Source organism: Chenopodium album, chromosome 20 (assembly GCF_948465745.1).
Source record: "Chenopodium album chromosome 20, dcCheAlbu1.1, whole genome shotgun sequence".
Taxonomy (NCBI): Eukaryota; Viridiplantae; Streptophyta; class Magnoliopsida; order Caryophyllales; family Amaranthaceae; genus Chenopodium; species Chenopodium album.
The window spans coordinates 36,036,722-36,052,421 of NC_137853.1; the positions used below are offsets into that span (position 1 = coordinate 36,036,722).

Genomic DNA, 15,700 nt, shown 5'->3' on the forward strand with positions numbered 1-15,700 from the left:
TTCTCCTTTAATTTTTCTTCATATGTTACGACTCTACTGAGTCAGACACACACACACACACACAATCCCCACTCTTCTCTCTACTGCCCTAAACAATGGGCCACAAGAAGAGCGCAACAACCACCACCTCCGCCGCCTCTCACCGGAATTTGACGTCACCGACGGCAACACCGCCGTCGAAGGACACCGATTCTCCGGCGACGGAGATGAAGCAGGAGTGTGAGAAAGCCCTAAATGCGCTTCGTCGAGGTAATCACAACAAAGCGCTGCGATTGATGAAGGAATCGAGTCAGAAATTCGAGAGTTCGGCGGTTTTTCATCGTGTTCATGGTACTATTGCTGTGAAAGTTGCGGGGATAATCGATGATCCGAATACGAAGCAGCGGCATTATCGAAACGCGGTGGAATCGGCGAGGAAGGCAGCGTTGTTGTCGCCGAATTCGATTGAGTTTGCGAGTTTTTACGCGAGTTTGTTGTTTGATACTGCCAATGATGGCAAGGATTACGAGGAGGTGGTGGCGGAGTGTGAGAGAGGTTTGTCGATTGAGAATCCAATTGATCCTATTAAGGATAATTTGAATAATCAGCATTTGGAGGATAAATCGTTGTTGAATTTGACGCCGGAGGCGAGGATTGCGCAGGTGCAGGGGGAGCTGAGAGGATTGATCCAGAAGTCGAATATCGCCTCGATTTCGACATGGATGAAGCATTTGGGAGGTCCGCCTGGGGAGGAGAAGTTTAGGTTGATTCCGTTGAGGAAGTTTGGGGAGGAGCCGTTGGATTCGAGGTATTTTTCGACGAATAATTCGAATTCGAGGAGGCCTAATGAGATCAAGAAGGCTACTAAGACGACTGAGGAGAGGAGGAAGGAGATTGAGGTTAGGGTTGCTGCTGCTAGGTTGTTGCAGCAGAAGTCTGAGCAGGGGGAGGATGTTGAGGAAGGGAAGAATGGCGGTGGTTCGATGTCGAGTAGTGTGGTTTCTGGGACTGGTGTGAGTAGGGGTGGTGATAGGAGAAAGTATGGGAGTTCTAAGAGGAATTCTAGCTTTTCTGAGCGGAAAGATCAGGTAAATTGGTTCTTGATTTTCTTTAATTATGTTGTTTTAGCCATTTTCGTTCATATTAAGAATTCGATTAAGTTTGATTATTGCTTTCCTGAGCAGAATGATCAGGTAAATTGGTTTTTGATTTTACTTTGTGATGCATATACTTTCTATGAAGATAATCATGTTGTTTTTATCATTTTCATTCATGTTAAGAATTCGATTGAGTTTGATTAGAAGGCTGTATTGGTAATTTGGTATTGTATAGTGGGTGTTAGTGTTTTATGAGATTGAATTGTGGACAATGTATTGATTGATTGCAGGTGAGGTCATTCTGGAACTCATTGAGTTCTGAAACGAAGAGGGGGTTGTTGAGTGTTAGGGTTAGTGATCTTAGGGCGCATTTTAGTGGCCTGTCTAATAAGGACAAAGGTCAAGGGTGTGAGGTTTTGTCAGAGGCTCTTGAGTTTGGTAAAACGAATAAGACTTGGAAGTTTTGGACTTGCTGTCGTTGTGGAGAAAAGTTTTCACAGGCTGATGCTCACATACAGCATGTCGTTCAGGAGCATATGGGGAACCAATTGTCAAGAGTGCAGACTGCTGTGCCACAGAGTATTGCTAATGAATGGGTTGAAATGCTTAGTAATTGTTCTTGGAAACCCTTGGATTTGACTGCCTCTGTGAGGATGCTAGAAGATCAGTCAAAATCCGAGGACTCTGAGTTTTCTGGAATGGAAAACCACAAGGAGCAAATTGATGACTGCTGGAATAACACTTTTGAGGAAGTGTGGGACTCATTACCAGAGAAAAAGAGCTTGGCTGATGGTTTCTGTGAGAGTAAAGAATATGATGGAGATTCGAACATCGAGTGTAAAACGTGTGATAGAAAAGAAAGCTCCAAGGTGTACAGTCTTACAAATAGTTGGCCTTTATCTGATGATATTGAGCGGGCGAAATTGCTTGAGAAGATTAGCTCTTTATTTCAAATGCTAATTAGGCACAAATGTCTTGCTGTGACGCATCTCCATAGGGTGATACACTATACCATGGAGGAGTTACAAGGCCTTTATCCTGGCTCAAAGATTCTAAACTCTGGTGTGGATGATACCCCTTTATGTATTTGCTTTTTGGGAGCTAACCAGCTTAGGAGGCTAGTAAAGTTTCTGCAGGATGTGTCTCATGCTTGTGGTGTGAGTAGATATCCTGAGAAAGTCACCACAGATAATGCCAGTAATCGCTCCCAAGTTTCTGACTGCGAGGAAAGAATCATGCTTAGTGATGATGCATCATCCCTCTTACTGGATGAGAACTTACTGAATTTTGATGGCACGAGAAATGACTTGGGTTTAGGCTATTCTATTGGTGTCTCTGAGAAGAGTGTTCAGACCGATTCTGATTCTTTTTTGTCCTGGATATATGCTGGATCTTCTAGTGGGGAGCAGATAGCAACATGGTGCAGACTCAGAGAAGAAAGATCACAGCAAGGTATGGAATTGCTGCAGATGCTTGAGAAGGAATTTGGCCATCTCCAGAGCTTATGTGATAGGAAATTTGAGCATGTGGGTTATGAAGAAGCTCTGCAGGGATTGGAGGAGCTTTGTCTGGAAGAAAGCAAGAAGAGGGAACACAATACTGAATTTTCTTATCGTAGCTATGAGTCGCTCCTCAGGAAGCGTAGAGATGAGCTTGTTGAAGGTGAAAACGATGTTTTGTCTGTCTGCAGTGATAGGATGGAGCTGGATGCTATCGCGAATATCTTGAAGGAGGCGGAAAGTATCAATACTACCCAGTTTGGATATGAAGAAACCTATGATGGGGTAACTTCTCATCTATGTGATTTGGAAGCTGGTGAATATGACTGGAGATCTAAGGACTATCTTCATCAGTTGGACACATGCATTGAGATGGCTATCCAGAAACAAAAGGAGCAGATGAATATAGAGGTTGGTGTTTGGTGCTTTAAGGTTCCTGTCAAACCAAAATTTATTTATTTATTTATTTTTAAATTTTTTATTAGGATAGCTATCTTACCTCCTTAGCTATGCAGCTGTGCAAAATTGATGCAAGTATAATGCGGGATGTGGCCAGCATGCAGCAACTGGAGCTAAAGCTTGAACCTGTTTCTTCTCTTGATTATCGATTTGTGCTATTGCCACTTGTGAAGTCATTCATGCGGGTATGTGCAGACCTTGTTTGAATTTGTTTTATATGCTTCACTCCTGATTTTTAACTTACTAAGTCTTGTATAACCGTTACAGGCACACTTAGAAAATCTCGCAGAGAAAGACGCCACAGAGAAATCTGATGCAGCAAGAGAAGCATTCTTGGCAGAACTGGCTCTTGATGCTAAGAAAGGCAGTGGAAGTGCAAATGATAACTCAAAACAAACTCAAGATAAGATGAAGGACAGGAAAAAAAATAAAGATTCCAGGAGAAGCAAGGATTTAAAAGTATTCTATTTAACTATACCATGCTCTAAAAGTATTTTAGATTTCTATTGAGTCTGCTCTAATCTAGATACTGTAGTCAAATCTTCATACTAATTTGATACTCTTATGTTTATGCAGGTTGGAAGCTATAATGAGCACCTTGAACCTTCTGAACAATTGTATGTCTATGCCTAATTATCATCATAATCTGTCTATGTAGTCACCTGTTAGAAGCCTTTCATGCCTTGTATTTTCTTTTCTTCTCCCATTTTATATCCTTTTGTAACACCAGTGATTGTTGCAGGCTATTATAATTTGTTTATTTTTGTTTGCTGCAGTTCTCTTAGTGTTTCATCTGACGTTGATATTGTGGATAGTGACCTAGTGCCTTTGGAAAGTAGTGATAACCTGAAAGACCTGGAGGAAGAATTTCGAAGAAAGATTGAGCTTGAGGCAGAAGAACGGAAACTTGAAGAAACGTTGGAGTACCAGAGACGGCTGGAAAATGAGGCAAAACAGAAGCTTCTTGCTGAGCGGAAAAATGTTGCAGCCCCTCAAGATGCTGAACAGTGTGTGGGTGATGTTCCTTTGGAGCCTGGCTTCTCTGTAGCTGCACCCTGTAAGCAAGTATGATCCTTATACTTTCTGGTTTTGTACTTATGTTACTGTTCTGGTCTAGTAGATTTGGAGTAATGTATTTAAGTAGTGCTTTCAGTTTTTTACCCTTGTTTCTTTGGAGAAGGAATGCACACAAATTCAGATACGATATCTCTCTCCTATTATTATAAAAAAGTGACACACTCCTGTTAACTTAATGCAGGACCAACTGGTATTGAAGAGTGAATCTGAGAAAAACATAGATGGTCTGGATAGAAACCTGAGGGATGGCAGTGATTGTGCTGGTGTTGCTAATGATGAATGTAATAAAAGTGATATAAGTTATCTTAAGCAAGGTAAGCACCATAATTCTCATTTTTTAGAACCTTCCCCTGCATAAGATTCCTTGGAGGCATGTTTATTGGTCCACAGGATCCTTATAGAAGTTGCCTTTTGGATCTGAGTTCATGACAATGTAAGACTCTCATTTTCAGGATTATCTGATGGAGAAATTCCAAATGAAGTTTTGCCTTCTGAACGACGAACTGCAAGGAGAGGGAAGCGTAGGAGCTCTACAAAAATATCAGAAGGAAGGTATCAAGCTGTTTCTTCTGGAAAGGAAGATATTAAAGTTGAGAATTCAGCTGTCGATATAATGCAAAAAGACCAAGTCTGGAATCAGGACGATGGTGTGAGTTGCAATGGTAGGGTTTTCAAGGTCTGCTGCTAATCAGGATGTTTTGTTTATTGCAGTTTTGTTTTTCTCATGCAGTCCTGCATGACTACTGACAGCTGCAAATAATTATCCTTTTTTTTTAATAATTTTTTTTATATATTTTTTAATATTTATTTGGACGCTTATTTAATTCTGTGGATGTTTTTAAACTTATTAAAAGGTACTTCTGATGACAATAAAACAGTTTTGTGCCTTTTTCCCCACAATTTCTTCAATAACTTGGCTCATTTGGTCCATATAATGTTATAGTGTTACTATGATCTTGGTGGAGCAATTAAGGGCCTTCGTATCTCCTTATATTTTCAGGTTATTATGATGGAGTTGGTGGTCACTATTAATAGTGCTGGAGCTTTCATGCAGAATTTAATTTTGATTTTGGCATTATCTTTAATATGTATAGATATATGAGGCTTTGCCAGGACCATAAGGAGCACCATATAGGATTGCCATTTTACAATCATTACCAATTAGAGTTAAGGAAATAAATAAATTTGCCAGAAACGAATAGATTTGTTGAGTTTGGGAATTGAATATTTACTTTATAGCTTTAGTTTCTAGGAATTTTTAAATAAATCAAGCATATCTTAAGTTACATAGTACGAAATTTTATATTAATCTTTTATTGGAAATTGAAATATGCCTTAAATTACCATTCTCTTTTTCAACTTGTAGAACTTAGGATTTTTTGAAGGGAATACTGATACTCAAGTATTTTTCTGCTGCTGTTTTTTTATTGCCTCTTGTTTTAAACTGGTTGAGCTTGTAATTTAATATGAATGTGTCAGGTAGAACATTAAAGAATAGATCGTTCTTGCTGGAAAATCATGTACAAAGAAAGGGCCTTTTTTTTTTTTAATCTCTTGGCTCACGGGGTTTAATTATTGGTGATGGGAAAGAGACTAACTAACTGCAGCATTATGTTGTAAGGCCTGTGTATGAGATAAATGTTCATGAGTTAGGGCTGGGTATGTGTTTCTATCTCGTGGTAGCCAGAATGACTAAATATATCCATCCTGTTGTTTTCACTCATCATACTTGTTCCTTCAAGTTGTTGCTCACCTTTCACAGTTATTGATGAAAAGATGACATTACCATCATACTGTTTCGTACCCTCACCACAATCAACAATCTGATTTATATAACTGTGAAAAGTGATCAATAATGTGACAAAACCATCATACTAAGGCTGATGTTGGCTGAAGTTGAAAATTAATGGCTAATTTGAACCCTGAATCCCTGATAGGGTCTATTGTTGTGCTCGGTAATGGTAGGTCATTTTTCTTTGTGTCTCTCCTCAGTTAGGTGGCATCCCAGATGTGGTTTGTTACCTTGGACCAAACTTTGCAAATTTAGCTGCTTTGAGTGGTTGACTGGTTGTTTGTTCTTTCTTGCTCTCTCTGTCATATCTAAGTGAGCTGGCACTTTTGAAGGTGGTTCGTTGCATGGTTCTTGTGGTGGGATGTGTGGTAGTGGTTGATATTGACTTTATGGGTTGAAAGTGATGTTTGTTGAGGGCTGAGGAAAGACACTGTAAAACCACTCCTGAATTGGCCTTGAAATTGAAAATCCTGATGAGAACCTTATCTAAAATGATCTGACCCGACGTTGATCTTAAACCAATGTTGCTGAAATTTATCAACTTTCCCATAGTAAATTAATTTACGATAGACATGGCCTGATGTGGTGTTGACTGTTAACCTGATTCACTTGAACTGAATAGACTCATCACCTGAACATAACCTAGAGCAAATTGTTCCGAATCTAACCTGATTTAGCTAATCCTTTTGCCACCTAAAGTTGGTAGTGTTGGTGGATGTGGCATCCAAAGGAAAAAGAAAAGGAAAAGAATCAGTTTTTGCCCACTCTGTACTTTGGCGATTGAATCTTTTGTATTTTCTTTTATTACTTCAGTGAGGAATTGAGGATGGGATAGGATGCTGGCTATGTAGTGGTGAGATTGAGCTTTGAAATGTTTGTTTTTTTCTCAGTCCTTGATGGTGCCAGGTGGTTTAGGATGGTGATTATGGTAGTGGTGAGGATTAGATCATGCCTTCATGGCCTTGGGTGAGGTGATAGAGGAACTTGGAGAAATTTTAATCCTTGAGGGGTGATATTGGGTATAACTGTATAAGGAATTCAGGAGTTTAGGTGTAACAAAGAACTTTGGAGATTGAATCTTTTGTGTTTCCTTTTATTACTTCAGTGAGGAATGGAAGATGGGATAGGATGCTGGTATGTAGTGGACTAGTGGTGAGATCGAGCTTTGAAATGTATGTTTTTCTCTCAGTCCTTGATGGTGCCAGGTGGTTTAGGATGGTGATTATGGTAGTGGTGAGGATTAGATCATGCCTTCATGGTCTTGGGTGAGGTGATAGAGGAACTTGTAGAAATTTTTATCATTGAGGGGAGAGATTGGGTATAAGGATTTCAGGAGTTTAGGTGTAAACAAAAAGTACAGAGGAAAGTAAAGATTGATCAGAAAATTTAATACTACTTACTAAAGGAAACAAGGGTGTTTTTGAAGTGAATAATCTCCGTCTAAATCACTAAAGTTGATTTTTATTTTTATAAATAGTTGCTGTACATGAACTGAACAAATAGGTCATAATAAAAAATGATTTAACAAATAGATTGCACAATAAAAGTCAAAAAAAACAATGTTTCTGAAGTTGGTTGTGAGGCATCTTAAGACCAGATAATTATATAAAATGAAGGTTTTTTTTAATTTTTTTATTTTTTTTTTTGAATCCCTCCCTTCTTCCTTCACTAAGTTTTATGAAAATGCTTTTCCTAACAGAAGCAACTGATTGGTTACTGTAATTTGCAATTTCCTTTTTAATGTTATTGATTTATTGTCTGAGGGTGCAATCTTTGTTGATTAAGCTGTTTATGCAAGGTGCTTGGAGACTGTACGGTGCATGTACATCATTGCATGACAATAGCTTCGGTGGGGTTCTCTTGGTGGCAATTCCTTGAACATGAATTCTTGTGTTTGAATTCCCACAAAGGCTTTGTGTTACTTTCCTCTCTTATAAAGTGTAACTCTGTTTTTTTTTTTTTTTTTAATGAAACATAAAGTGTAACTCTGTTGCTTATAGAAAGGATAGTGGTTATTATTGTTTGTCAGGGGTTGCCCCATGAGATATCAAAATCAGGGCCTTGGGAGTAGGGGTTGCCCCATGAGATTATAAAACTATAGAAGTGATATTATATTTTGTATTAACCCATCGTCCCTTCACTGCTCTCTTCAATCAAAGGTATTTGAACTGCGATTGCTGTATAACTTTCAAAGGTTTTCTTTGAGTTTTGATCTGATGAAAAGCTGTTACAAGTGGGTAGAAACTGGGAAAACACTGACCACTTATCATTTTCATGATTTCCTTACGTTGCCATTGGTCATTACTTTCTGAAGCTTTATTCAAATTAATTTATAAGTTATATTCTATGTCTCGGAGAATGAAGTTAATGATTATGTGCTTGCTTCTAAATCAGTTGTAGACAGTGGGTCAAAAACACTTCGACAATTACAAGCTGAAGAAGATGAGGAGGAAAGGTTTCAAGCTGATTTGAAGAAAGCTGTACGGCAAAGCTTAGGTAGTGGTGGTTTTATTTGTGCCACTGGTGTGTTGTAAACATTTATAATCTGTGACCTTTTTTCTCCCTCCATCCCCAAATTTCAACTCAATTTTTGTTTTGAGATTTTTCAAAAAGTTTGACTCACTTTTATTACATTCCATCTTTTTGGCAGACCTCTTTTACAATCTTACCCCTTTTGTCACACATTATTAACACCTTTCCTCTCACTCTCTCTTACATTATTCAACTTTGTCTTATAACCATCCAATTTTAAATTTCACTCTTATTTTATCCTCTTTTTCCTTACACCCACTCCATTTTTTTAAATTTACCTAGAAACAAGAGCCTATAGACCTATAAGTTAGTAAATCAAACTTATGGGAATGGAGTATGTGTGCGTGTGTTTATTATATGTATATGTACTTGTATTTCTGTTAGTTATATGCATACATATGGATTGTGAATGTTTTCATATGTAAGGTGCAGGTTGGTTTTGTATAACATCCTCTACTTGATATTGGTGATTGTGTAATTAGATACTGGCACGTTACACATGGATACAAATTTTTTATTGCTTTTTTGAATACAATGAGTAGCTGCTTTATTCTTGGTTTTTATTTTTATTTTATCTTAATCCTTGAGTTATTAATTATACATTACACATAGATGTGGTATATATGAATAAGGGATATTCAGTTGAACTATAAAATTTGTTGCACTTATTTTTTTTCTTTTTGGGAAATGATGTTCATCTTTGTTGCAGAGCCTTAAGCTTATGTTTGTGTTCCATCCTAGCTTAGGTCAGCCTTTACTTTTTGTTTATTTATGTTTGGGAGTAAGATATTGTCTAGGACCTTTAGGTATTCTTTAGAATCAGTGTTTATGTTATCTTATTAAATCAAACATATCTTTGTGTTGTGGCTGCCTGAAAAGTATGTGGTTGATATCTGGTTGTGAATCTAAATGTATACACATTGAGACTCACAAATAAAGTTCATTGAAAAAAAAATATTATTTAGTTACATGAATGTACAAAAAGAATATATGGGAGATCATGTATGAATCCTATATTCTTCGAAAATGGGGTTGGGCAGAGTATACACTAGTCTAAGATGGCATAGAAGACTGAAATTGCTTATAGCCTGGCAACAAGGAATATTATATGATATAACAATTGGCATTGCTAATTTTAACTATTGATTTGAATTAGCTCTGTGGGGTAAGTGGTTTGTGTTAGTTCAGAATTTCTCTTGATTTTAAACATTGTGTTTATTGATGCTATCTTCGCTCGATAAGATGAGGACCTCAGTTTAACTCTTCTGAATTTTTTTGACCAGATACATTTCAAGCCCGTAAGAAGCTGCCTTTGGTTCCTAATTCTAGGGTAGTACAACATTCCTTGCAGAATGCAGATGGTTTGGGAACAGAAACTGGTGATTCGGTTAGCATAAATGTGAATGAAATGGATTCCTTAGGTGCAGGACTGCAGAATGAAATTGGTGAATACAATTGCTTCTTAAATGTGATCATTCAGGTTTGTAATATAACTCATTTTTCATTATACTTCACTTCATGCTGCCTGCAGCTATTTTGGTCTGATTTTTTCAAGTGGCTTGTCATAGTCCCTGTGGCATCTAAAACGGTTCCGAGAAGAGTTTTTGAGGAGATCGCCTTCTGAGCATGTTCATGTGGGAGATCCTTGTGTTGTTTGTGCGTTGTTTGATATCTTAACAGCATTAAGTGTGGCATCTGATGATGCAAAAGGCGAGCCTGTGGCACCTACTACTTTGAGAATTGCTCTGAGTAATAAATTTCCAGATAGTAGTTTCTTTCAGGAGGTTAGTGTTTGTAAATTAATTTTTCTTCTTATTTATATATTTTTTAAGACTGATCCAATATACTTCAATTAACAGGGCCAGATGAATGATGCTTCTGAAGTGCTGGATGCAATATTTGAATGCCTGCATCAATCATTTATTTCAGGTCCAGGCGGTTCTGACAGTGAGTCACTTGTAAATAGCCGCTTACAGTCTTGGGATTGCTCCAGCCCTTCATGTATAGCACACACTCTTTTTGGGATGGATATATTTGAACAAATGAACTGCTATAGCTGTCATTTGGAGTCCAGGCATATGAAGTACACTTCTTTTTTTCATCACATTAATGCCAGTGCCCTGCGAACAATGAAGGTATGACTTTTAGAGTGATATATTAGACACTATCAATCATTTTCTCGTGTTATGCTTCACAAGTTCATTAGGACTTAAACAATTTTATCTGTCCATCATATCTTTGGCTTACTACTCGACTCCCTATTATTTTCAGGTAATGTGTGCAGAAAGTTCATTTGACGAGCTATTGAATTTTGTTGAGATGAATCATCAATTAGCTTGTGACCTAGAAGATGGTGGGTGTGGGAAGCTTAATCATATTCATCACATTCTCTCAAACCCTCCTCACATCTTCACTGCAGGTGACTTATAGTTTCTCTTGTCCTTTGAATATACCTTTTCTTTTAAATTCAGCATCTAGATGTTTAGTTAACTGCTCTCATTGAAACCTCTAATTGTATTTCTATCATGTCTTGCAGTTCTTGGCTGGCAAAATACATGTGAGAGTGTTGATGACATTGCAGCAACTTTGTCAGCCTTGGCTACTGAGATAGACATCAGTGTGCTTTACCGCGGTCTAGATCCCAAGAATGTGCATCGCCTGGTTTCTGTGGTATGTACCTTGTCTTGATGGAAATCTTTGGATAATGTAGAAACATAAGTACTATGGTTCTGTTTGCCAAAAATAGATTAATAAAAGCATCGTTGGATTACTGTGGTGTTTGACTGTTCAATTACGAGACAAGGCTACACTTATTGGCTCAGGACACCTTTTTTCTTTTTGTGTGTTATTGCCTATACTTATTTGGGCGATAGTTTGCACCTTCCAAGACTTTTATTTTTTTTTGAAATCTTGTTATTTTCTCTTTTGAATGCATATTGGCACGGTTTTTCCCTCTCTATGCTTCTGAAACTTCTTCCTTCCGACATGATATATTTATTCTTCTGTTATGCTCCTCAAACCTCTCTATTTTATCTTTTAGCTTTATTCCTTGAAAATTTTTGCGGTGTAATAAAACATTATCTCTCACCTTGAATCCAGTATTTGTCTCTGAAAGTCTAAATTAAGAATTCCCCATGACCGGCTTGGATCCATAATTGACCTTTATGAATGACCACATCAATTTTGTATATCTAGGATTTGGATTTTTGGTGTATGAATGACCACATCAATTAAGTGGGTAGTGGCTTTGGCTGATTCCCTTGAGATCCTGAAACAGATTTGGTTTTTTTATTTCTTAGAGAAAGAGTTGAATTATAATTGTTAGTTGTTGTGATCTTTATGCTTGATGTGCATTGCTTGAAGACTTACTTATTCAGGAACTTTAATTATAAGTCAGTAGGTAATTGGAAACTTCTAATTTCCTGAAACTTGCAAATTGCAATGACAACATTATCCCTGATCTTGGTGCCAATCAATTGAAGTGGCTTTTGAAAGATACCTATCTGCATAGGGTAGTTACTTATACAAGTGTACTCTTTAGTCTTTAATGTGCCTTAGATCTCCCTGCAAAGTATGGCAACAGCTGAATAGTGAAGATAATTATCCTTGAAGTCTTGAAGGGGACACCCAGTCCCTTGACTTACTTGTAATCGTTGATGGTACTCAATGGAAGCATTTTCCACTTCTCTAGATTTTGGTGGGTATCCTTTATCTCACTGCCTGGCAAAATCAAATCTGACATATTACCCTTTCCATTCTGTAAGGAATGTAAATGAGTGGGGACTAGGAGAAATCTTTAAGCTTTAACAGAGACTCAAGATAGAAGGACCTTCTGGTGGGTGATGCTTCATGGGTTTTCACTCATCAGTATTTGTACTTTTGTAGCCATGCACTATTGCGCTGAGACCCCTAACTTGCAGTCTCTTTCCTCTTTTAATAATAATTATTTTTTCACAAGGCCTTGGATCCAAAGTGGGCTACATCGTTTGTGTGGGGTGCTAGTTTGGAGAAGTTTAACACTTACGAGAAAACTATCTGGTTGAAACCCAGCATGGCATTGCTGTCTCATGTGTGTATCTTATGTAATGCCAGTGTAGTGGTGGGAATCACTTGCTCTTGTATTACAAGTTGGTGAGTAATCTGTGGCAGACTTTAGGTATTATTTGATTGGATAGGCTAGTCCAGCTATCGTTCTAGATGATTTGTTGGGCCATTAAATGAATTTTTTGAGGTATGAGGAGAATAATATCTTTGGTGGTCTGCAACTTTCATCGTTATGTGAGTACTTTGGTTGGGAGTGTTTGATATCTTCAATATGCTTTTTTTGTGAAAACCAATTGTAGCCTTAGGTTTTCTTTGGGCTTATACAGTTATACCGCAGTGTCTCCTGTCATGTTTGTCTTAGATGTGACATATGAATGAGCTGTAACTTTCCATCTCACTTGATTTCGGGATCTAGAGTTCTAGTCCCTGGGTTCATATTGTGTTCTACTCCATGAGCAAAACGTATTCTTATCTTAAAAGTATTTCACTTGGTTTGTAGGTTTGCTATTATGGTCAACATTATCATTGCTTTGCTTATAGTCATGAACGTGAGAGATGGATAATGTATGATGACAAGACAGTGAAGGTAAATTTTATTTTCTTCAGCATCCACAGTTAATGATTCTTTTCATTTCTTAATTATTGATAAAGCATTTTCTTGTCAGGTCATTGGCACCTGGGAGGAGGTCCTTTCCATGTGCGAAAGAGGGCATTTACAACCCCAGGTTCTCTTTTATGAAGCTGCAAACTGACTGAATGCAGGGCCTGGTCATTATAGCTAGAGAATGGGAGGGTCAACGGCAAAATTGTCTGTCGTTATAAATAATGCCTTGCTGAAAGCATTTGATTAAGTCACTGATATCTTCCAGAAAGTTGAAAAAGTTCGATGATTGAAATCCTAATTTCTGCTAGAAAGAGGATTAGAGAGAGAAAAGTTTTGCTCGCTGAAGAGTATCTGACACAGCGTCTTCCTGGAACGGAGTCAAAACAACACTGAAAGGAAGATGCTTCAGTAAAGGTCAATGTACTTGAGATAGGATGTCATATCATACTGCAGTGTTGTCGGAAAATGGAGGAGTATCTGCCATCTTTGTCTTCCTCAAAGGAAATTATTGGCAAAGGCTGATTGTATACAAGTATATTTGCCTTTTGGCCACCCCTTAAGGTGGTTCTAAGGGAAGTTGGAGAATACCAACTGGCTGCAAATATTATGGGTTACAACTTACAACAAAGATTATTTACCGCCTGCAATTGGGAGAACTAAAACAGCAAATATGTATCTTACTCAGCTCGAATCCTCTGTTCCCTAATCCTTTCCCTAGCGCTCTCCGACAGAAAAGAGCATGCCTTTGGAAAAATGAAACAAGGAAATGTGAGGAAATTTTTTTGTATAGGTAGTGCGGTATCCCATTGAACTTGTTGCAGGCTAGAATACTATTCAATATGAGAATTTTGACGATGAATAGAAATTAGCAGATTAGATATTGTGGTAATTCCAGTTCCTCTTGCAGCAAAATCCCCACTTCCCGCCCCGTTCCCTATGTGAAGAAGAATGCTGAAAGCGCCTGTAATTAGGGTCATTTCATGCGAAGTTCTGGTAATCTGGTCTGTAAGCTCATTTTGCACTGAAATTCCTGTCTTCATGCAATGACAAATAAGTAAAGAAAGCGCGGGGAATTGGGGAAGGGGATGGGCCAGATGGGAATGATGAATTAATGCACATTTGATGAAATGGTCTATAACTACTTTTTCCGTTCCTAAATAAAAAATTCCAATTTCTGTTGAGACTTTAGTTTCTAAATTTAAAGCCTTATTTCTTATCTAGGCGGGTTCCATTGCTTATAAAAGTTAGTACTCTGTGCATTTTAATTCATCAATAAAAGGGGAGAACCATTCTAAATGATTACTTTCAATACTTATTAAAGGAGAATCATTCACAAAAGCTAGTTTAAGGGAAAACTAGTTTAAGGGGAGGAGAGTCCAGTTTTATATAAACTCCATATCATCCGGGATAGACTCAAGTCCAAACAACTTGTAATAGATTGTAAAATACCACCCCTCTTTGCAGCTTCATGCCCTTTTTTTGGTTCTTTTGTTTTCTTTTTTGAAATTTCATTGGGTAATAAAAGAACATTCAATTAATTTAATCTAACATCAGATACATCCAAAGTCCCTGTATTAGGAGTATTAAAAAGAAGGATTTTTAACAAAAACAACCGCAACACTAGACTTTTCACGCTTTCACTTCATTCGATTATCATTCGACGTGAAAGATATTTATCACTGGGTTTGGTTTTGGGGAGACACAATTGGGTGTCTACAGTGTGTCAAAATGAACCTATACATTAAACTAGTTATCAACCTATCACACACAATTTAAAGCGGATGTCTCCCAAATGTAATACTTATCTCCGTTCTTTTTAGTTGACACATATTCCTTTTTAGGAAGTTTTTTTTAGTTGACATGTTTCCTTTATGGGTAATTTTTTTTACCTTGAATTTTCAAGCTACCCCACTTGCTTTATCATTCTCTCTTACACTCTCCTCTCCTTAAAATGTGCGCCTTTTGAATCATAAGAACTTCCTTCTTAGATTCCTTAGGGATTTGTTTTGCAGCACTAACCAGCATTGCGTGCAACTCATTCATAGTATTTGCAGCATCAGTCATGTTAAAGTCTATGATAAACTGGTTGAAACATTCTGGAAGTGAATGGAGAATGATGTCTGTTGCCATCTCATCACTGTATGGGTGCCCAGTTTCTCCATATTTTGAATAAGGTTGATCATTTTGAAAACATGATCATGAACTTTGTTACCCTTCTCACTCTTACAATCCAGAATTTCACGATGGAGCTCATACCTTTAAACTCTTGCTTGTTTCTTAAACAAGGCTTTGAGTTCTTGCATGATTGTGTACGCATCCTAATCAAAACGCTTTTGAAGACCAGGCTCCATGGTAGCAATCATTAAGCAAGTGATAGGCACAACTCTCTCATGAGTTTCCTTGTGCTTCTTGATCTCTACCACAGTTGGATTTTCCGGCAAAGGTCCTGGCAATGGGGTGTCAATTAAATTCTCTCTACCTTCAGATTTCAGAACAAGTCTCAACATTCTTTCCCAGTTGGAAAAGTTGTCCCATGTCAACCTATCCTTCTGAAGGAATGGTCGAAGAATGTAAATGTTGTTGTCATTGTGATTACGGCTACCCATCTATGTCAAAA

General features: G+C 37.7%; 1 protein-coding gene across 2 annotated transcripts; it reads left to right on the forward strand.

The window, feature by feature from the left end:
* LOC145596663 (uncharacterized) lies at positions 1-13,972 on the forward strand. Of its 2 annotated transcripts, none has more exons than XM_081652881.1 (16): positions 1-1,067; positions 1,367-2,986; positions 3,091-3,219; positions 3,302-3,493; positions 3,611-3,651; positions 3,811-4,099; positions 4,293-4,425; positions 4,564-4,773; positions 8,298-8,399; positions 9,719-9,915; positions 10,004-10,219; positions 10,295-10,570; positions 10,707-10,854; positions 10,972-11,105; positions 12,979-13,065; positions 13,145-13,972. In XM_081652881.1, the coding sequence occupies exons 1-16, from the start codon at positions 96-98 to the stop codon at positions 13,229-13,231; spliced, it is 4,833 nt and encodes a 1,610-aa protein (XP_081509007.1). In that variant the 5' UTR covers positions 1-95; the 3' UTR covers positions 13,232-13,972. The 2 variants fall into 2 exon arrangements, with proteins under 2 accessions (XP_081509007.1, XP_081509008.1); XM_081652882.1 differs by having other exon boundaries at positions 3,850-4,099.
* Positions 13,973-15,700: the final 1,728 nt, after the last annotated feature.